Raw genomic sequence first — 23,535 nt, 5'->3', positions numbered from 1 at the left:
GATGGAAAAACTGCTACCTCCACCCATTTTGGCATATAGCTCACTGCCAACAAAATATAGAGATTACCATATGAAGAAATTAAAAGACCCATAAAACTTATCCCCAAACATCAAAGATTTCACTTTCAAGGATATTATTTAAGGGCATTTCATGTCTCTTTAATAAATTACCAGTCCTTTGGCATCTTCACACTTTGCAACAAAATCATTTGCATATTTAAAAATAGTAGGCTAATAAAAATCACATTGAAATACTTTAAAAGATGTCCTTTCACCTTCATAATGACCACCATATTCTACAGCATGACTTTGTTAAAAAATGGCTTGGACTTCTTCTAAGAGAATGCATCTTATCAAAACCTAATTTTTATATTGTTTAAATAGAAAAGGGTTATCCATATATAATATTTAACATTACTAAAAAATTTTTTTGCTAAAAAGTAAAATTAAGAGGAAAAAATTACTAATGTAATTGATAAAATCAACATATTATGGTAGTGTTTTGAGAGAAAAGAGTTGCTTATCAGGGAATGACTCATAGATCAACTCTTTTTTTTATGCTTCTTTATCTAACCTTGAGAGATGGTTGACCACTTGGTTCTTACTTCTTTTTTTTATCATTGATCTTTAAATTGAATTCTTAAAAAAGTAACACGCATCTAATTAGTTTTGGCTTTGCATATTTCTTAGTAACTAAATACTTGATAGCTACATGATCAATATGTACAATTATTTTTGTGCCAATTAAATATGCTCTAAACTTTTCAAAAGCAAAAACTATGGCTAGGAGTTCTTTATTAGTGGTGATGTAATTCACATAGGCTTTATTAAGGGTTTTGCTTGCATAATAGATGGGAAGAAAAGCTTTATCCTTCATTAGTTCAAAAGGTAAGTTCCAATCTAGACATGTAATGATTAGTGCAACCACTGACCTTTATTTTAAAGTTTGGAAGAAATACTTACAATTATCATCAAATTGGAATTAACATCTTTTTTCAACAACTTACATACGAGTTTTAAAATTTTGGAGAAATTCTTGATAAATCACTTATAAAAACTAGCATGTCTCCAAAAGCTTCTAATTTTCTTTACTGAATTAGGATATGGTAGCTTTTCAATCAGTTCAATCTTGGCTTTGTCTACTTTAACACCTCTTCTAGATACTTTATGGCCAAGTATTACCCCTTTTTAAACCATAAAGTGGTATTTTTCCCAATTAAGCACCAAGTTAGTTTTTTCACATCTCCTTAGTACCTTAGACAGCTAAGCTATACACAAGTAAAAACTATCACCAAAGATAGAAAAATCATCCAAAATACCTCTTATAAGTCTTCCATCATGTTTGAAAATATTTTCATCATGCATCTTTGAAATGTGGTAAAGGCATTGTACAACCCAAAAAAGTATTCTTTTTTATGTGAAAGTTCTATATATAATTGTATATGAACGTAGCCTTCTTTTTTTCTTGAAGTGTAATGGCTATTTCATTATAACTTGAATAGCCATATAGCAAACAATAATATTCATGACCAACCACTCAATCTAGCACTTAGTCCACAAAATGAAGAGGAAAGTGGTTTTTCTTAGTGGCTTTATTGAGCTTTTTATAATCTATACAAGTTTTTCACCTAGTGGCTATGCTTTTTGGAATGATCTCATTGTTTTCATTGGTTCCCATTGTCATCCCACCTTTATTTTGTACATATTGAATAGGACTCACCAACGAATTATCAGAGATTGGATAAATTATCCTTTCATCTAGCTACTCTATGATCTTATTTTTTACTACCTCTTTCATGGCTAGATTAAGGCTCTTTTAATGCTCAATAGTTACCTTTTGATTTTCTTCAAGCATAATTTTATGCATGCATATGGAATGACTTATTCTTTTGATATAAGCAATAGACCACCCTATTGCCTTCTTGTGTTCTTTTAACACATCTAACAATCTATCCTCTAATTTAGCATTTAAGGCAGCCAAAATGGTAACAAGTAAAGTAAATGAACTCACCTAAACATGCATACCTTAGATGAGATGGCAATGGCTTGAGCTTTAAGATTTGTGACTCTTTAATAGATAACTTCAAGCTACTTGGAGGTGACTTTAAGGCCTTTGATAATTCAATCTAATTTACCTCTTTTTAGACAATCTTATCATTTCTTTTCTCTAAATCAAAACACAACTCTATCATTTTTAATTCCTTTAAATAATCTAAAGTTTCTTTTTCAAACTTTTTTTCACTACTTTATTCAATTGGTCAATTTTTAAGCAATCATCACTATCAATAGAATATTTCAATGCTTTAAACATATTAAAAGTTACCTTTTAATCTTCAACCTTTATAGTGATTTTCCCATTATGCACATCAATCAATGTCTTACCAATAGCTAAAAATGGTTTCCTTAATAATATTAGGATGTCATTGTCTTTCATCATATCTAATATCATAAAATCTGTCCAATTTTGCTAACACATCCTTAATGACACTTTTAGGATGTTTAAGTGACCTATCTACAAGTTGAATAATTAACGAGATAGGCTTTCCTTATCCAAGACTAAGTTTTTTGCAAAATGATAATGGTATTAAGTTAATACTAATGCCAAGGTTACATAACTCTTTATTAAAGAACATCTTATCAATGGTACAAGGGATAATGGAACTCCTTGAATCTTTTAACTTATATGGTACACTTCTTTGAAGTATGGCCTTACACTTTTCAATAAATGCTATAGTAGCACAATCTTTCAACTTTATCTTCTTCAAAATGATATCCTTAATGAATTTTGCATATGTTAGCATTTGCTCAATAGCATATAAGAAAAGAATTATGATTTAAAGACTTTTGAACACTTTCACAAACTTTTCAAACTATTTTTCCTCCTTATGCTATTGAAACATTTGCAAGAATGGAATATATGGACAAAATACTTTAAGTTTCATTTTGGATGTACTTTTAGCATGTATCTCTTTTTCTTTTAACTTTTCAAGTCTTTTACACTTTTTTTTTCAGCATTTTTTTATTCAAAACCTCCACCAAGGGTTCTTTAAAGGTCATTTTAAAGATGGGTTCAATAAGTTCTTCTCCTAAGGTTTTCCCACACCTAAAAGATTTATAGTGCTCTTTCATTTCCCTATTAGGATTAGGTTTTGTGTTATTGGGTAAAGTCCCTAAAGGGCGATTGTTAAAGGCATTTATGATCTAACCTACTTGTACCTTAAGATTTTTTTGTAGTAGCACTATAAGTTTGAATGATTTGAGTAACATCTCCTTTAATATGGGTTTCTTTTCTTGAAGTAGAGAGATTGGTTTATGAAAACCAGGTAGGTGTGTAGGTCTAGAAGATAAATGATGGTTATTACTTTAAAAAAATGTTATGATGGTGTTTCTACCTTAGGTTTTAAGTATTAGAGTAGGGATTAAATGGTTGCTTGGGTTGGGCAAAGCATTGGATAGGTTATACTCTAATAAGGCACATATCTAGAGAATGACCTTCTTTATAATTATCATAATTCATAAAAAGGATTTGGATAACTTGGACTGGAGAAAAGTGTGGAATTGGTACCTAGGGTGTCTAGCTTTTTGGCCAAAGTTGCTATTTGAGAAGTTATAGTGGTTAAAATATCAAGCTCATATATCCTTGCAACCTTTTTCGACACCATTCTTTTGGAAGACCATATATGGTTGTTGGCTGCCATCTTTTTAGTAAGGTTATAGGCATTTTCAACTATTTTACTCATTAAAGCTCTTTTAGCCCCGACTTGATGTAGGTATTTGGTTGCCTTACAAGGCTATTAATGTAGAATATCTAAACTTGTAACTACTTTGGTAAGCCATGGTGGAGACACTTCTTCAAAAGCTCATTGTATTATTTTTAAGTATCATACAAGGACTCCACCAAACTATTGGAATGTTGTTGTGTTGTTCATCATCTTAGTGGTTTTAGTTTTAGGGAAACATTTTGCCAAAAATTTCTACATAAGGTTGTTCTAAGTAATGATGGATCTTTATGGTAAAGAAGTCAGCCAACTTTTTACTTTATCCTTAAAAAAAATGGAAAGGATCTTAGTCTAATTGCATTTTTAGAAACACCATTATGCCTAAATGTATCATATCTTTAAATGAAATTAGATAGATGCAAGTTTGGGTCTTCACTAGGCAATCTTCCAAACTAAATAAAAGTTTGCACCATTTGAATGATAGGTAGTTTGATTTCAAAGTTATTTGCTTGAATAGGCCTTCTAATGGCAAGTTGGCAATCATCTACTTAAGGGACAACATAATACCTAAGAATTCTTTTATCTTTTTGCTTAGCCATAGATTGGAGTGAAATTCCTTGTTTTTTAGCCTTTTTTTTTTTATCTTCTTGAAGGTTTTCTGAATCTTTTTATCTAAATGTAATAAACCAGAATTCGCAAATCTATGCACACATTAACAAAAAAAACCAAAATAGATGAAAGCAAGAAATATAATTTTTGAATTACAATGAAGGTGTTGGTATCCATATCAACTCTTCTTCTTCAATTTTCGATAATGGTGTAAAAAATTTGATGAGTCTAAATATGCAAGTACACCAAATTTGCAAGTGCATATAGTCATAATCAAGTAATAAAGAGGTAAGTAAAGATCATTTCCACAAAGATTGAAATATATGGAAAGATTGAATAATGAAATTCTACACCCCTAATTATATCTAAAAAGCTAAAATTAAGAGTGAAGTTGACTAAATAACCAATTTAATTATCTCCTTTAACTTAAATTAAATACAACCTAGTTACTAATGCAAAACTAATCCTTTAACTGAAACCAAATTCACCAATTGAAATTAAACTAGAATAGTGGGTAAATGGACTTATTAATGTTAAGAACATGTAATTAAACATCAACTCAACATGCAATAAGTTTTAGATAAAGTTTAGAATTGTAACTTGTAGAAAACAAAATGTAAATGTACTTAACTAAGCCTTAAAAGTTGCAACTTAATTAACCAATTAGCCTTTAGGAAATGAAACTATTAATAGCCTCACTACTTATGTTGTATAGAATATTAAGTAAATCAAACTATAACAACTTCAAATTGTATAAAATCACATGAACTTTAAAGCATCATAATGAATTAAAAGTAAGTGTGAGCAAGAACAAAACTTGAGAAAGCGTTGAGGTTTAATTTAAAAGAAACATAATTTTGTGACTAAAAGAACCAAAGCCTGAATTTTAGACAAACATTGAAATTAAAATTTGCATATAATTTAAGGATGGTTTAAAAACATGAAACAGAACATGAAAACATAAAGAAGGAAAATAAACTAAATGATGGTCTATCATTCCAACTGTGCCTTTTTTGAAGCCTAGAGCTAGGTATTTATAGGCGAAAGTTATAAAAAATCCTAATTTAATTTGACATCTTTGAAATCTTTTGATCTTGAAGTTTACTTGTTTTATTCAAAGTGAAACTTCTCTAGAAAAATGTATTTGGATTGAATCTTGGCTAAATTCATTAATAGAATGCTCTTTTGACTTTTTCTTTAAAGTGATTTTAAATTTCAAGTAAGGGATAGATCAAGTGGCACCTCAAATTCAAATCTTTAGCCATTTTTTTTTATTTAACTTGGAGAACTCTAGAAATATCGTCATGCCACATTAGGCTCCCAATCATATCTTCCTAGCCAATGAGATTGGTTTTCCTATCATGTCATTCTAATAATTCCATGCATTCACACCTATACAAAACTCCATGAACTTACAATATATTTCATGAATTTAACTTTAAGACTCATCACTTTCTTCAATCAGTTGGTGTAACAGCAAGCATCTTACACAAATTTTTGCATTTTCGCTCCAAATTTCATTGAAGTCACTGATAATTCATCAAATTGTATCTTTCCCTGAACTTTTACTACACATTAGCAAATTCAACACATTAGGGGTGCAAATTAGACTATTTTGTCAAGAAATGAGCAAAATACATGCAAATAAGCATTGAAAATAACTTTATTCTATAGAGTTATCAATTTAGTTTGCAAAAACACTTGTATCTAGTTTGAAATTGTAAGCTCAAAAGGAGTGTAATCGTTAAGTGATCTTGTAAGGAACTTAGAAAAAAGCACTAAGGTGTTTTGGTTGATTGTCTCTTTGTAAGACTCAAAATATAGTGGATTGGACTCTTTAGCAAATAAATTAAGGAAAAAGAAGTAGGTGCCTATTGGAAGGACCTAACCTCTATAATTCTCAGTGTTTGGTTTTCTATCTCTACTTTTTTACGTTTCTAAATTATTTACTTGTGCTTATAAATTACTTATATTAGCTTTGAAATTTATATTTGTGACATTGTTATATTTGGTGATTAAATTTTTAAAATTTCTAATTAATCAATTCACTTTCTCTTGATTTATTTAATTATTTGAGTTAATACTATAGTTTCAATAAAGACTACATTTTTAATCTTAAAATATTATCTTTGTTGAAACTATATTATGAAAAAAAATATATTTTTAAAATGCTACTTAGAGAACTTCGGTTTAATCAACATAGATTATGTTTTTAAAATAGTAAAAGTAGTCTATTATGAAAATATATTTTGAATGTTAGGATAGTAATTACTAATTAAGCTTCATGCAACTTAACAAAAATTTATACACAAATTCTTGAAAAATATTTATTTAAACGAGTATTATTTAACATACGAAAATAATTTTAGAAATTTTTAATTTTATTATTTTCATAAAAATATTAGATAAATCATTTATACCCTAAATAAATAATATAAATGTTAAATAAATAAGTAATTTAGATATAACGATATGTCACATGTTATTTTTATATTTTCATGATTTCATTTTTTATTCTTATGTAATCAAAGACAATATACAAAAGACTTCATTAGATAATCTTACATTTTTTAACCAAATACAAAAATTTTACTTTTTAATAAGGTCAATAAAACACAAGAACCACTCATTTCTCTGATTTACAAGTTTTCTCGAAATCATTTTCTTTTTTAAAATTTTAAAATCTGTGAAGTAAAGATGCTATAAATTTATTTTAACAAGATTTCTGCCCTTACTTTGCCGAGGGCTTTTTTTTACATATTTATAATTTTTTTGTTAAACTAATCTTAATTTAAAAGATAATTGCAATTAGGCTTTAAAGGTTCTTTTTCTCTCATCGTACAAATTAAAGTGTAAAAAGTGTAATTACAATAGAATGAGACTCTTTCTTGTCATTCATTTTATGAGATTGGATATTAGATACTAGAAGTTTTTTTAAAGCAATGTTTTATTTCACCTCTTTATTAAATTGTAAAAAATAAACTAAATTAACTAATAGTTATAAGGATATTTCATGCTTATATAAAATAAAAAATTGGAAGACATCAAGCTGAAAGTATACAATTAGCAATATTATCACCTTAGTCATTGAAGAAAAGTTTATTTGTTATCAAATCACAAAAGGTTGGTCAAGACTTGATGTAATTTAGCACAAAATAACACCCCACTTGCAACTCAACACAAAGCAATATCTAAGATTTATGTTAGCTTTCTACTAGTAAGTGACATCTTATAATCTAACACAAAAAAAAAGATAGTCCTGCTTGCAACTCAACATAAAGTAAACCCTAAAATCTATACACAAAAAGAAAGATTTATCATATTCAAACACTAAGAAGTACAAAAAGAATTAGTAGTGCTTACTATTACATCAAAAGCGTAAAAAAAAATCAACAACTTGTTGAGTTGGAGCTATGGCATATGTTTAACTTTGGATTTTTTTTCTTTCTCTCTGTATAAAACAATTATAAGTGATGTTATAAAAAATTTTATCTTTTTTGGTTGAGAAGCATATGTAGATAGAAGTTTTATAACTTGACATCTTTGGAGGGGATTTTTCTGAAATAAGTCTTGTGGAACTTGTATAATTAAAAGAAAATCAATCAAGCTTATTGAATTTTATTACAAGTTAAGCATTGCACTTTTTTCTAGTTTTAAAACACTACCTTATATAATGAAATGGTGCTTAATTAACCACCAAATCCTACAATAGAATAAAATCTTATAGGACTTACCTTATGGCTACTATTATTAACAGATAGAAGAAAATCCTCGTAAATAAAATGAACTACTTGATTAGTAATAGTACTAATAGTTTTAGAAGAATGTTATTGTCATACCTTAATGCAATGCTATGCACATGAAAACTTACTAAATCTTTCATCTGTCTTATCCCATTCGATCTAAGCATATTTAAGCTAAGTCTATGAACAAAAACAATAACTTCATAAAGCCTAGAGTCAATGACATATATTCTTGCTAATCATGAAAGTCTGAACACTTAATTGAAAATCTAAACATTTAATGGAAAACCAAACTTTAGAAGTCACCTTATTAGTTAATAAACTTTAACTTTTCAATTAAAATTTCAAAACTAAAAGCAATTAACATCCAAGTATCTCATGTATTAAAATAAAGAATTATAGATGAGCTCTTTATTAATTGTAGAAAACAAAAGAGCTCAAATAAAAAGCAATAAACATGCATTTAAAAGCAACATCAGAGTTAGAAAGAAAATGTCCAAACTTTAACTTGAACCTTTTATGCAAGAATTCTTCAATGAATGATTGATGGTTAACTTTAGATCAATAACTTTTTGGCGACTACAAATTATGAAAAAAATATATAGAATTATTATTCTAAAAAAAAATGATGATAAATGTGGAGTTTTAGAAAATTTTGAATACTGAAGTAATCATAAGAAAAGAACAAAGATAAAAAGCAAGGATTACAATACATCTTTCATTTTTTTCAAAACTCTATTTATGTCTCCAACATTACCCTGACATCACATATAAACCTTAAAAACAACAGTATATAAGTAACCAAAATGAATACACAACTGATATCGTCATCAAAGAAAAACTTACCAAATTGTATTCAACAACTATGAACTACAACAAAGCTAGGAAAAACAAAGGATTGAATGTTTTCAGAATTTGAAATAACTTATGCAAACCATTCATAGAAATTTGGTTATCTACAAAGACATGTAGAATTTTTATATTTTCTTTAAAACATAAAACCCAGCTTAGTTTGAAAGGCATAAGATCAACTCAATGAAAAACAAAAACAAAACCTAAATTCAAACAACAAAGATAACATATAATCTAGATTACCATCATTTAGAGACTTTTGAACATGGACCAATATACTAAAACAATTTATATTAGATGTTTTAACTATATATTAGATGTTCTAACTATTTATTATGCGAAATTATCAACTATACCCTAAAATTTTCAACTAAATATAAAAAATCAATAGTATTAAACATCTAACATATTTTATTTGGGTTTAAAGTTTAGGCCTACTCGTATTAGAGTTAAATATGGATCCATAGAAATAAGCACCACTAATTTTAGTAAGGATTGAGTAAGAAAAAAAATATGTCCTCATTTCCATAGTGGGGTAACTGAAGAGAGAGAAATAAAGACCATGGTTAGAAACTAACATATCTTAGCAACATTATTTTCCTTTGCACTGATTATTTTTTCATTAACATAGAATAATGAAGTGAAGGCATCAGCATCACTTTGTTCTTTTTGTTGCCAGCTAGTTGTCACATTAAATTCATTTTCAAATGCTTTATTAATGCCAAGCATGAAGCATGAATGGTGATGGCTCTAAAAGTTCTGAGATAATATGCTGTAAATAAATCAAATCAAAATTTATTGCCAAAGTAAAAAGAAAAAGATGCTCGCCAAACTTAAATTAAATACATTTTTTACTGAATTAGAAAGTATATAAAAAAGGAACAACATTCAGAAATATCTTAACATTTTATTAGAAAAATAAAAGAAAAATAATAAAGTTGCATGAAATCAATCGACACTTCGAGCAATCAATGATTGTGAAGTCAATTTTGATGAATTTGTAGTGAACACACTTGTTGCTTTTACATTATCAATAAGGGAGATGTTTATGAAGTTTATGCATTATTCTTCACCTAATCACATGTTGTTTTTGTGATTTATATTCCATTCTAAGTTGATGGAATGCATTTTTTTTCCTTTGCATGAAGTTATGAAAAATTCATATGGAGCTCAATTTGTAGAAAAGAAGCAGAGGTTATTCGAATTAAGAAAGAACCTCAATTTTAATGGGGAATTTGGTTCAGAACCATACACACCAATTACCCAAAGTTGAAAAGGCTCGACTATATCTAATGGGTTCTATTCTTTGGAGTTCGAGGGTGATGTTGGAACTAAGCTTTTAGATCTTTATGCTATAGAGTGCTCTAATAATTTTTTTCTTAGAATTTGTAACCTAACGATTACTTGTATGAACTTTTTCCTTCTATCTATTGCCTTTCCATGTTGGTGTTCAAATCTAATAGAAATTTTTTGTTCTCACTTGTTAATTTATATGTTGTCAGAAAACTTGACAAAAGAAATTGCACAAGAGTATATGAAGTGACAAGTTAGAAGTCTAAGGAATCTTTGGATATCCAGTATCTTTTATGAGCTATGCACTTTAGAACATTTCTTTCAATAGGGTTTTCCTTAATGTTTAGACATTAATCTGGATTTTAAAATATGATTAATTTAATCCAAATTGCATGCATCTGAATCGAGTAATGAAAAGATAATAATTGAAAACAACATAAAAGATAAAAAAATACTCGTGGAAATTTAAAGTATAGTGTTTGTTACCTACCTGAGGAGATTAGGAAAAAGGCATTGGTCGATACCTATAAAAGCTAAATGAGAGGCCAGATGTTGCAATCTAATAGACTGAAACCATCATGCCATCATGGCATGGCTAACAAGACCCGCATTGTGTAAGGACCCGTTGCCACCATCGATGTGATCATAAAATGCCATCGTAGCAACATTGCTTTATTGCATTTGGCTACCCATGCGGCTCTGCGATTACCTTTGCTGAGTTAATTTTTAAGATCTGTTTATCAACACTACCATAAAAAAAAACTCCAAAATCAAATTTCATAAATAATAATAATAATAAAAATTTTGAAACATAACTAAATTTTACTCACAACGTGAAGAAAATCTAAATTTGAAAAAGCACGTGAAAGCAAATTTCTTTAAAAAGGTGATTGCTAATAATCCGTGTAATTTTATTAACCCTATTTAAAAAAATGTCATTGAAAATTCATGCATTAAAATTATAAAAAGAGAAAAATAAATAAAAAATTACTAAAGAAAGAGCTAAAAAAAGAATAGTCAACGATTCAAGATCTACGATCAAGTATAAAGGAAAAAAAATATAAAAGCAAAAACCATGATTTAAATTGGTTGTACGATGGCTTTGATTTTATTTATTTAACTTTTTTTTTCCATTCTCAAATCTCACCAGCAATGATTCCTAAATTTTACCTTTAAGCAAATGCGTCTAAGGACTCTAAGCATTTTTGTCTCAACCATGATTCAAAAGCTAATAACTTTCATTTAGCAACCATGATAGTGAAAAAGGCAATGACAACATTATAAAAAAAAAGAAGCAAGAAGATGAAAGCCATTGAGAAAAGAATGAGAGAAAAATAGATAAAACTAAGATAAAAGGTCTCAAAATAATCAGTTGGAGATCACAAACACAAACAATTGCATCTAAAGTGATTTTTTATACCCAAATTTAATTTTCAATTTTCTTTTAAGACATTGAAGACACATATAGTAGAGGTAGGGGATTGTTGTTATAGGAAGTATATGTAGGTTTAAGTTTATTTTATTATTGTAATTTAACCAAATTTTAAATAAATTTATAAACTGAGTTAACGTAACATAATTGGGACATTTGGTTTGGGAAAATCCACATATTTTCTCCCGAAATCTTATTGCTAGGCATTTGATTATAACGTTTGGTTCAGGGTCATTTGATTCCAAAGAAATCTAACATATTTCTAACAATATCCAAAGTCTCGAAATAAAAAACCCATCTCTCCTTGTAATATTCTATGATTATAGAGGAAAAAGTAGAATTATTTTCAAATTTGACATGAATAAAAAGGCTTGAAATAGTTGTTACCATTTTGAAAAGCATGTTTGAAAATGAAAGGGATTATTGAAGGCATTTTTGGCCTGAATAAAAATGCCTTGAATAATCCAAAAAATGGGGTTATTGAAAGCGTTTCTGACAAAAAACACATTCAATAATCTCTTCATAAAATTTTATGACATGATTACTCAAGGCGTTTTTAATTAAAAACATCTTGAATAATCTCAAAAACATTTTAATAGGGTTATTAAAAGCGTTTATGATAAAAAATGCTTTCAATAATCCTTTCATAAATTTTTATGACGTGATTACTCAAGGTATTTTTCGTCAAAAACGCATTGAATAATCTCTAAAAATTTTTTTTAATAGCGTTATTGAAAGACCTTCAATAATCTTCTTATACATTTTTATGATGTAAATACTCAAGTCATTTTTTTACTAAAAAAGTCTTGAATAATCTCAAAAATATTTTAATGTAGTTATTAAAGTCGTTTCTAGCAAAAAATGTCTTCAATAATTCCCTCATAAATTTTTATTACTTGATTACTCAAAGTGTTTTTTAACAAAAAATATCTTGAATAATCTAAAAATTTTTTAATATGATTATTGAAGGTATTTTTGACAAAAAATACATTCAATAATCTATTCATAAAATTTTATAAGGTGATTACTCAAGACATTTTTGCAATCTCAAAAATTTTTTTTTAATATGATTATTAAAAATATTTTTGATTAAAAACACCTTCAATAATCATTTCATAAAAATAAGATATTATAGTTATTATTTCAAAAAAATTATAATAATTATTTAAAATTTAATATATGTAAATACTCCTTAATAAATAAATAAATCTAAAAATAAAAATAAAAAAATACTTCAAATATTATATGTTTTTTACAAATCATACTCTCTTAAAATCTACATTTTACAAATCAATAGTTCCTAATTGGTAATATCAATTTAATTAGTTATTTTAATATTAATTAATATATATAACGAGGCCGACGTGTGAAAAAGTGATTGGGTGAATGACAAAAGTAAACGTGGCAAAATCAAACCACCTCTCTCTGGACATATACGACTTCTCCAAGCTCTTCCTCCCTTCCCCGAACCCCAAACAGATTCTGAAACTAATCCTCATTGTTGTAGACAGCAACATCCTAAAACAAAATGCATCCAAGGTGCCATCACTCCACGCTGCGACTTTTACTCTTCCTCCTCCTTTTCTCTCTTTTCCCTCTTTCCCTCCTCGCCCGCCCCTTCGTTCTCGTCCTCTCCCAGGACGACCTCAAGGACGCCCAAAACGATGACGCTTCCCCTCTGGATTCCGACTCTTCCTGGGACGACGATGACTTCGGAGGTACCCATATTAAGCCTGACGACGAGCTCGACCCTGGATCATGGCGCCGGCTCTTCGAACCCACTACCATCACCATCTCCACCACGGACGACAGCACGCTCGCCTCCTACTACGCCGCCGTTGATAAAATGATCTCCGCTTCAACCAATGGAGACGCCAGGGCGATGGAGGAAGCCGCGGCGGAGATCGAGACGGCAGCAAATATGGTAGGTGAGCCGCACGCGCGGTCGGTGCTAGGGTTTTTGTACGGGATGGGGATGATGCGTGAAAGAAACAAAGCTAAAGCTTTTTTGAATCATTGTTTCGCTGCGGAAGGTGGCAGTGCCCAGTCCATGATGGCTTTGGCTTACACTTACTCGCGACAAGACGTAAGCTTCTCTATTTTTTTTTTTTTTAGAAATTAGGTTTACCTTTTGTGTTAATTTTCCTGAAAAATTGTTGTTTTAAAATTTTCAGATGTATGAAAAAGCGGTTAAATTATATGCTGAATTGGCAGAAATAGCGGTAAACAGTTTTTTGATATCGAAAGATTCACCGGTTATCGAACCAATTAGGATACACTATGGGGCAGAGGAAAATAAGGAAGCTTTAAAGAAGTCAAGAGGGGAAGACGATGAAGATTTTCAGATATTGGAATATCAAGCACAGAAGGGGAATGCTGGTGCTATGTACAAAATGGGTCTTTTTTACTATTTTGGATTGAGAGGGTTACGCCGTGATCATGCTAAGGCTTTGATGTGGTTTTTGAAAGCTGTGGATAAAGGGGAACCTAGGTCTATGGAACTTCTTGGTGAGATTTATGCTAGAGGAGCTGGGGTTGAAAGGAATTACACCAAGGCTCTTGACTGGCTTTCGCTTGCATCCAAACAGGGCCTTTATTCAGCTTATAATGGGATGGGTTATTTATATGTTAAAGGTTATGGTGTGGAGAAGAAGAACTACACCAAAGTATGTTCATTTTTCTGTTTATTGCTTAAACTTCTTGGCAATTTTTTCTTTTGTCTTGTTATCTTGTCCATGCTTTATATAGCTTGCCTAGTCTTTCTACTTGTTTAGGTGCCTTGATATATCTTTCAAATTACAGGTTCTTGCCCTATGTTTCAACAGTAATCTTCACATCGCTTGAAAATTTCACTTTAATATGAATTATCTTCCTACTCAATTCTCTTTAGCCCTATACTGGCTCTGGTTTATAATTTTTCTCCTTGTTGAGTGTTTTGAAGAATGAAGCTTATGGTAGATAATGATCCTGAATTCTATTTTCAAGCTGCTCTTTCATCAATTACTAATCTGGAGTTACTATGATGAGTTAGTTAAAAAAGGTGTATACTTCAGAATTTCTAGTTGTTATAACCAAGATTGAAGATAGATATTCATGGATTGGATTTACTTAGTGTTGAATCTGGGAACAATGATAGTAGCTTAAGAGTTCAATGGATTTTTTTTTTCTTAAAAGAAAAATGTCCAGCTTCATACCACTTTGGACAGAAAATAATATCTGGATAGCTATGGTTTATCATTAGTATGTCTATTGCAGAGTTATGCCAGAAACTGATTCCTTTTTGTGCAGGCAAAAGAGTACTTTGAGAAGGCTGCTGATAATGAGGATGCTGGTGGGCACTATAACTTAGGAGTAATGTACCTTAAAGGGATTGGAGTGAAGAAGGATGTGAAGATTGCTTGTAAATGTTTTATTGTGGCAGCTAATGCAGGTCAACCAAAGGCGTTTTATCAGTTGGCTAAGATGTTTCATACTGGTGTTGGGCTTAAAAAGAACCTTCCTATGGTAAATACTATGGTGTAAGCTTGTAGTTCCTGTTTTCTTTTTTTTCCCTTCTTATGAGTTCTATATCTTTATGATCAACATACTTAAACTCCATTTTACTTAACCTTAAAGTTTTCTGCTGGGCACAGAAGGAATTGTTTTCGACTTTTGTCATAATTTTCACCTTGTCAAGTTATACTGGATGCATGATTTTTCACCCTTGTCCTAATTTCTATTGAGGTTTTAGTGTTAATAAATACATCTTAAAGCCTTGTTTCAATATTCTTGTTTATCTTTATATTAAGCTAAAGTTAGGTTTGAGTTTTTAAGGTCCACTGAGAACTTAGCATTTGCTTGATTTTGCACCCAAAAGAGTATGTTCATTCTCTTACAAGAACTTCTTGTTCATTCTCTTACAAGAACTTGGTTTTCACTGGTAAGTATGTGGTTTCCTGTCATGCCAAGAAGTGCCCCACATAGCAAACAAAATTATTTAAATGCTTGAGCGGAAAATGTTACCTTTATCCTGGAACAGTTGAATTTTATTTTTACATGCCATCAGCTAGATTGGCTGCTGCCCATGACCTGTATTCTGGTTGTGTCCCTTCACATAGGATGGGTATTGCTAATTTCTAATTCTTGATCTGGCAACTTATTGACAAATGGAACTGCTTTCCTCACTTCTATGCATACTCTTCTTTCTCTCCACCATTGAAGAAAAATCTGACATTTCTAATCACTTTTAAAAAGTCGCTATAAATATAACTCACCTTTGCTTATATTTCATGTGTGATTTGCGACATCAATCCCTTTGGAATCATGAATGATACTAATTATCATAATCACCAACTGATGTACATAAATAAATTTGAGTTTTCTTCTTCTTTTACCAGGCTACTGCATTATACAAATTAGTTGCTGAACGGGGACCATGGAGTTCCCTGTCTAGATGGGCACTTGAATCATACCTAAAAGGTGATGTGGGCAAGGCTTTCCTTTTGTATTCTAGGATGGCTGAGCTAGGCTATGAGATAGCACAGAGTAATGCTGCATGGATCCTTGATAAGTATGGTGAGCGCAGCATGTGCATGGGTGAATCTGGGCTTTGCACTGGTGCAGAAAGGCATCAACGTGCTCATTCTTTGTGGTGGCAAGCTTCCGAGCAGGGTAACGAACATGCTGCATTGCTTATTGGGGATGCATATTATTATGGCCGAGTATGTATCTGTAGTCTCAATATAGAAGTCGTTGTCTAGTATTTGGAATAATTTTTTTTATAGTATTGCTTTCTTATTACTCTGCTGATGTTTTTCATAACTATTATCTTTTACCTTTCAGGGAACTGTGAGGGATTATGAGCGTGCAGCAGAAGCGTACATACATGCAAAATCCCAATCTAATGCACAGGCCATGTTCAACCTTGGATACATGCATGAGCATGGCCAAGGACTTCCATTTGACCTCCATCTTGCCAAGCGGTACTATGATCAGGCGCTAGAGATAGATCCTGCAGCAAAGTTGCCTGTCACGCTGGCTCTCACAAGTTTGTGGATACGAAAGAATTATGCTGACAGTTTTCTGGTGAGTTGCTCTTTGTGGTATATATCCTCCCCCCCCCCCCCCCCACTTTTCCTGTTCCTTAACCATGTCTGAAAGATCAGACAATATGCTGTTCAATCTTCAATGCAATTATGTTCCATTCACTTTGTCAAAATGCTTAGAATTGCACACGGATTGGAACTTATGGTTTGCCGTTTCCCCATTAATTGTGGTGCTCACCTTGTCCTGCATTCCATCTCTTACAAATGCAAAAATTAGTCCTCATTCCTCTTACCACATGAATTTTTAACTGTAAAACCAGAACCACTTAACATCTTTGAGCCCTGTGAAAGCAGCTTGGCAGTTGATAGATATTGATAATGTATGTAATGTTCTTGGCCTTGCATGCAAGTTAAGTTGATTGCTCTTGATATGCTCCTTGAGACGATGATCAGAAATTTCTGCTGGGACTCATGAACATAAATGGAACTCAAAATTATTTTACATCTTTTATATAGAGAAAATAGCCTCAACAACATTTTATACATACTTATTTTCCTTTTTGGTGGCTTTGCATTGTCATTAGGTTATGTAGAAGAAAACCATGGAATTCTGTTTTTCTTGAAAATCATGCATAGAAATTCCATGATAAATTGGAACTTCCCTAAGGAAAGGAAAAATAGAGAAAACAAATGGAGGTTTTCTAGCTAGTCTTTTGCTTTTACATCTTTTAAATTAGTTTTTAATACTGGTGACATAAAAATCATCATAAAGAGTTATAGCATTTCATTTAGTTTTTTTCAGTAGTGGAAGAAAAGAAGGAAATCTTGAAAGTGATTAGTTATTGGTATATGTACCGGTAGTTGAATGCCAAGTGTTTTCTATTTCTTCTGCCTTGTAGTCAAGAAGATGGGTCAGATAGTATAAAATTGGTTCTTTGTTGTTTTCTTCTTCACTTGGAGATTGCTGGATTTCCAACAGTTGTTCTAGTTAGTCCTCTGACTCGTCATTTTTTGTTGTTTTAATTAGGTCCACCTAATCGATTCCCTGCCTGAAGTCTATCCAAGAGTGGAAGCATGGGTGGAGAATGTGATCATGGAGGAAGGAAATGCAACAATATTGACTCTATTTGTCTGTCTGCTCACTGTTCTATACCTTCGTGAGCGACAACGCAGGCATGCGGTTGCTGATGCTGGGGCACACCAGCCTAATGAGCATGTTGTACCTCCTGCCCACTAATTTATCACTGCTGTTATTCAGATTAGATGTGGTTTTGGCATGCTGTCATCTGAAAAGAAAGTTAAATCTCCATAGCTATGATATACAGGTCGGCTTCCTTGGCTTGGTTGTAGAGAGCCTCCCTCCTACATTGTACCATTGAGAATGTTTTAGCTGAAAAACGCTGTTTGCCTCTCATATCAAAATATGTATTATATGCTAATATCAGTTACCAAAGAGAGTTAACCTTTTCTTTTGGCCAATCAAAGAGAATTCACTTAGGTTAGTCGCCTTATTAAATTAATTAATTCGATTACGTCAAAGACATGCATTTTGGATTCGGGATTTTTCTCCTTTCCGTTATGAATTACCTACCTTTTCCCCTTGGTTCAGCTGGAATTTGAAGGAAATGTCACGAGTAGGAATAGAGATCCAGAAAAAAAGAGAAATTTTGGCCTAAAGATTACTATCTTATATTATCATAAGGTCCTATTGTCGCTAACTTCTGCATGTAAACTATTTAACAAATGTAAAGATATCAGGACTTTGAGATTTCCATAAAGTGTCATGTGTTTGTCATCCCATAAACGGGAAAAATAAGGGGAAATTTCAAAAACATGTTCAATACAAATTTTTAGTAATAAGCCGAAAAGGAAATCTTTAAGATAACAAATTACTAATAAAAACAAAATTGGTTTCACCTTTTTATCCTCATCACTAATGCTTATAAAATCAAAAGCAATTCAGTTCAAACGGTGATGCTTTCACAGTTAACCTTCTTCATCTCAAATTATAAAGTTGATCAACCAGTGAGCCAACATCTGGCACAAATGAACATGGCTATCCTAATAGATCAAGAAAGAAAGTCTAGAAGAGCCTATATGATTGATGAGCTTTTTTCATCAGAGGATGCGGCGAGAATTTTACTTATACCTTTTGAGTATGAATTTCAATCGGTTATGTCCTTATTTGGAATAATCTCTTGCTTGGGAATTTTATGGTAAAATCGGCTTATTTCACAGCTAGGGAGGTGATTGGTAGAAATGGGTTGAACAGAATTTACGGCATCCAATTTGGAGGATTTCGCGGTCCGCTAAAGTACCTCCAATGGTTAAGGTGTTTTTCAGGAGATTAGTACATGGTATCTTGCCAACCAATGAAAGACTGACTAGGAGAGGTGTACGGTTGGAAAATTTTTGTTTGGTACGTGGTAGCTCTGGGGAATCTTGGTACCATGTTGTTGTTAAATGCTACGCTGGCGATATGATGAGTGAGGTGAATCCAATGGTCTGCTCTGTACCTAACAACGGCTCTCCTAAAGATTTTTGGTTTACTGTCTTAACCAATGCATCACATGCAGACTCCTTGGAGGTATGTCTGTATGTATGTATGTATGTATTAGTCTGGCTACTTTGGAATAATAGGAACTACTGTCTTCATCAAGGAATATGTTCTATGAGGAAGACCCTGGTTGTGACAGCTCGTAAGATGCTGGGGGATAGGCATGTATAGGATAGCCAACTAGATGTTATAAGGTAACGTTTCAGCAACATAATTGGCAACCTCCTGGGTAGGATATGCTTAAGCTTAATAAGGATGCATCTTTTAAAGCAATTTAAAAGGAGGCAGGTTTAGGAGTTGTTCTCAGAGACTACAACAGAAGTGTAGTATTCTTGGCAGTTGGTCGAGTTGATTGGACTGAAAGCCCCCCTTATACGGAGGTGAGAGCAACTCTCTGGGGATTACAACTTGCATATGCAAGGTGTGGATAGGATAATAGGGGAGAATGATTCTTTGACAGCAATTAAGGAGATTGAGAATGTGGCTGATTCATGTAGGGCAGGGGGTAATGTGCTTCAGGATATGAAAGCACCAGCTTCTTGTTTTCATTACTGTTTCTTTAGGCACACAAATAGAGAGGCTAATAGTCTAGCACATGAATTAGCTAAAATTGAGTTACATGTCGGGGAACATAGGCTCTGGAGGAACTCTCTTCCTTCATCCTTTTCTTATCTTGATTTTTTTTTATTATAGATGAAGTACTATTTGTTTCAAAAAAAGAAAATATATAAAAATTAAAAAGCAAACACTCTATTTCACAACAAAACTCATATTCGCCTTCCTAGCTTAAAACTATGAACTCTTTTGGCCTCTGTTTCAACTTTTACTTTCCATCCTCTTTGATTCATTCTTTGATGATGCTCAATTACAAGGTAAAATCTCACCCCTTTCGGTTTTTCCCTTCTTTGTTACAATGTTTCCCATATTTAATTATCTGATTTTGAATGCCAATGCTTTTTTTTTTTTGTATTGATTTTTTAAAGAAAAAATCTGCCCTTAATTTTCCTAAAAATTTTAATCATACCAGAATATTTAAAAAACAAATAAATAATAAAAAGAACAAATAAAATAAATAAAAAGAACAAATAATAAAAAAACTAAAAAAATACTAAAAATGTCAACTTGGCTTGGCTTGAATTGCAGCTTAACTGTAGAAAGAAGAATTAGTTGGAGCAACTTGGACAGCTCAACTGGAAACCAACTCTAGAATGCAAGTCATGTACGTTATGTGCCAGGTTGGCACATGAATCCTCTTAGGATTGACGTGCGGATCCTAAAACGTTTATTTTACTCAAAACGACACCATTTCAAAAGATTATAAAAGCCTTAAATGTTTGTTTTCTTCTTCATAAGTTGCTTTAGCTTTCTCTCTCTTTTTTTCTTTTTTCTTTGTTTTCTCTTTCTAAACTTATGAACATCGATGGTCAGAGACTAAGTTTTCTTGTTAGGAGTTCTGGATTTTTTGACTAAAAAGTCATTGAAAAATTTAAAGTTTTTAGGAAATCTCAATGGAATATAGGTTTTCCAAAAAAAATTCTAGCAAACTGCAAAAAATTCACAAAAAATGCCAATTTAACTTTTTGTTTCCTAGGATCCTCTAAAACATTGACTAAAACCAAATCAACTTCTCACAACTCCCAAATTTCCCAAAAAATCTTTTTACCAGAAACTCTGCTTTTTCTCTCGAAATTTTTTTATTTCTTTGATTGTTGTTGCTGTTTACTCTTTGTAATTGCTATGTTTGTTGTATGTTTTGCAACTATGTATCCCAGTATTTTTATAGAGGGAAAGTTTAAGCTAAATTAGTATTTAAATGGAAATTGGATTCTTCAAAAAGTCTATCTTATCATCGGAGAAAAAATTAATTTTTATCCCTTAAAAAACTCCATTAAATTTCAAAATTAAAACATGAATTATCACTTGAAAATAAAAAATCAATCCAACCTCATCACAGCCAACAATTCTTGGCCCTATGATTTTTTTAATTATCTTTTCTTTTTTCTCTCTTTTTTTTTTTTTTAAAAACCTAATAAAATAAAATAACATATTTAAAGATAAATAAAGTTAAAATTAGAGATAAATAAAAATAAAAGCTTTAAAAAATCATATAAAGAAAAAATATATATAAATAATCCAAATAAATAAGATATAAAGATGTGGATAAAATAAAGATAAAAATCATAAAATAATAAAACATAAAACCCTAAAAATAAAACAAAATATATAAAAAAATTGGATAATTGGGCTGGGATTGGTTTGGGCTCGATTGGATTAGGCCCAATTGGTTTGAGCACAGACCAAATAGGGTGTCTACAGTTATGTCTCTTTGCACATTTTCTGTGCAACAAGAATTATGCAAAGTCATAGACAACCTATTATGTCTTGGTCCAAATTATTCACCTTTTTTTTTAATTTTTTGTTTTTGTTGTTTTTTTTTTTTTTTTTTTTTGAGACAAGCTCGTTGAAAATAAAGGCACATAACTTTAAAAATAAAAACTCCTCAACTATAGAGGCATAAAACTTTAACAATAAGGGCTTTTCAATAATAAAGGCATACAATTTTAAAAATAAAGGCGTTTTAACAACAGAGGCATACCACTTTAAAAATAAGAGCTCTTCAACAACAGAGGCACATAACTTTAAAAATAAAAACTCCTCAACAATAGAGATGCACAACTTTAAGAATAAGGATAATACTTGAAGATTTGACAATTACACTCGGACGTCTTATAGATTGCATATGAAGAACTTAAAAGATTATGTTCGAAAGTCTTATACAAATCATTCCTAATTTTGAATAATGATCCTTTAGAACAAAGGCCCCACAACTTTAAAATTTTAAAAATTTTTCTTAATTATGACTAGTTTTCTTGAAATATTATTTTTTCAAGGATTAGAATCTTACTTTAAAGGTTTCTTCTTAAATGGGAATTTGAAGTTCCTTTTCTAAAAAGTCTTTATAATTACCTTCTCCATGCTGATCTTGCAATATCCTTCTTTCCTAGATTTATACTATAGATATTCCTAAATGCAATGAATGTGATGCAAATGTCAATTAGTGTCTTTTTAATTGTGGTACATAAGTTTTGATGGCTTTTTGCTTTGGACTCCAAACTTTTCAAGTCTTGGATAGTAAGAACAAAACTAACTTGGTTTATGAATTCGCACCCATATTTTCTTTTAAAGAAGTCTTTCTTTTTCATTTTCAAATCAATGTCTTTTCTAGCCTTGAATATTTCATCTTTGCTTTTATCACTTTTAACTTTTCCAAGGTAGTGTAGGAATCTTTCATGCCATTATTCATTTATCAATCATTATTTCATTTTTAAGATGTAAAATGTAATCACATATTTCTTCTGTTGCAAGGTATTTAAGAGAAAAGCTAAGGGATGGACTCAGAATGAGACATAAGCATTAAAAAGACAAACACAAAGAATGAAATGAAATATCTCTTTATTTAAAAGGAATAATGAAACAATTTTGGCAACTGAGCAATATAAAAGGGAAAAAATTTACAAAGATTGGATTATTAGGACAACAATGCCCAAAATGAATAATCAGATAATCGTGACAGCATATCTTGCATTTGTTTCAAAAACTCAATCACTTGATGCATTTAACAACTTAGAGCTCATTGAAACATGCTAGCCTTCACGTTGGTGAAATCCTCAAACAATGTCGTATCCTCTTTATCTAACCTGCCTTTTTAGGTTTTCAACTTACATGAGCCTCCTTTTGAGTTTTTGATTAGAGTAATCTTTTTTCTTTTTGTTTTGTTTTCTTTCTTTTTCTTTCTCTTTCTCTTTTTTATTTTTCTCTTTCAAACGTAGTATTTATTCACAGCATCAAAATTTATGAGATTGGATAAATCATCTCCATTCATCTCTGTTAAGATTAATGCTCTGTCCATTTTCTAGTTCAGAGTTCACTTTCCTCTATTATTATGCTGATTCGATAGAATTCTTTTCAAAACTAACTCCCTCTTTCGAAAATGATGAGATTGGACTTTTTTGTCATGAGCTATCATTAGTCTTCGTTGATATAGCTAATCATGGCACAACGTTGTCAAGTTTTTCTCTTTAATGAAATTTAACTACTTATAATGTTATCAAATTCATTCAGTTTCTTCCAATCCAACTTCCCTTAGGATTCTCAAACATAGCATTTATGCTTTTACTGGCAAGATAGCTTCTATCTCATAAACTAAAAAAAAATAGAGTTGCCCAAGTAAAGATACTGTAAACACTTAATTTTGTCTTAGATATTTTATCATTTTTATTCAGGTTGATTTTGCAATTGAGCCTTA

At 31.0% G+C, this 23,535-nt stretch overlaps 1 protein-coding gene across 1 annotated transcript; it reads left to right on the top strand.

Annotated features, from left to right (window-relative positions):
- Positions 1-13,114: 13,114 nt before the first annotated feature.
- Positions 13,115-18,125, top strand: LOC111282186 (ERAD-associated E3 ubiquitin-protein ligase component HRD3A-like). Its single transcript, XM_022870181.2, has 6 exons — positions 13,115-13,734; positions 13,823-14,314; positions 14,937-15,152; positions 16,025-16,348; positions 16,470-16,712; positions 17,700-18,125. Exons 1-6 carry the CDS (start codon positions 13,177-13,179, stop codon positions 17,907-17,909), a joined length of 2,043 nt encoding a protein of 680 aa, XP_022725916.2. The 5' UTR covers positions 13,115-13,176; the 3' UTR covers positions 17,910-18,125.
- Positions 18,126-23,535: the final 5,410 nt, after the last annotated feature.

This window comes from Durio zibethinus, chromosome 17, assembly GCF_047325235.1.
Source record: "Durio zibethinus cultivar Kanyao isolate XHJ-2024 chromosome 17, ASM4732523v1, whole genome shotgun sequence".
NCBI lineage: Eukaryota > Viridiplantae > Streptophyta > Magnoliopsida > Malvales > Malvaceae > Durio > Durio zibethinus.
Note: the sequence above shows the minus strand (reverse complement) of the source record. Positions and strands in the feature narration are given on the sequence as shown.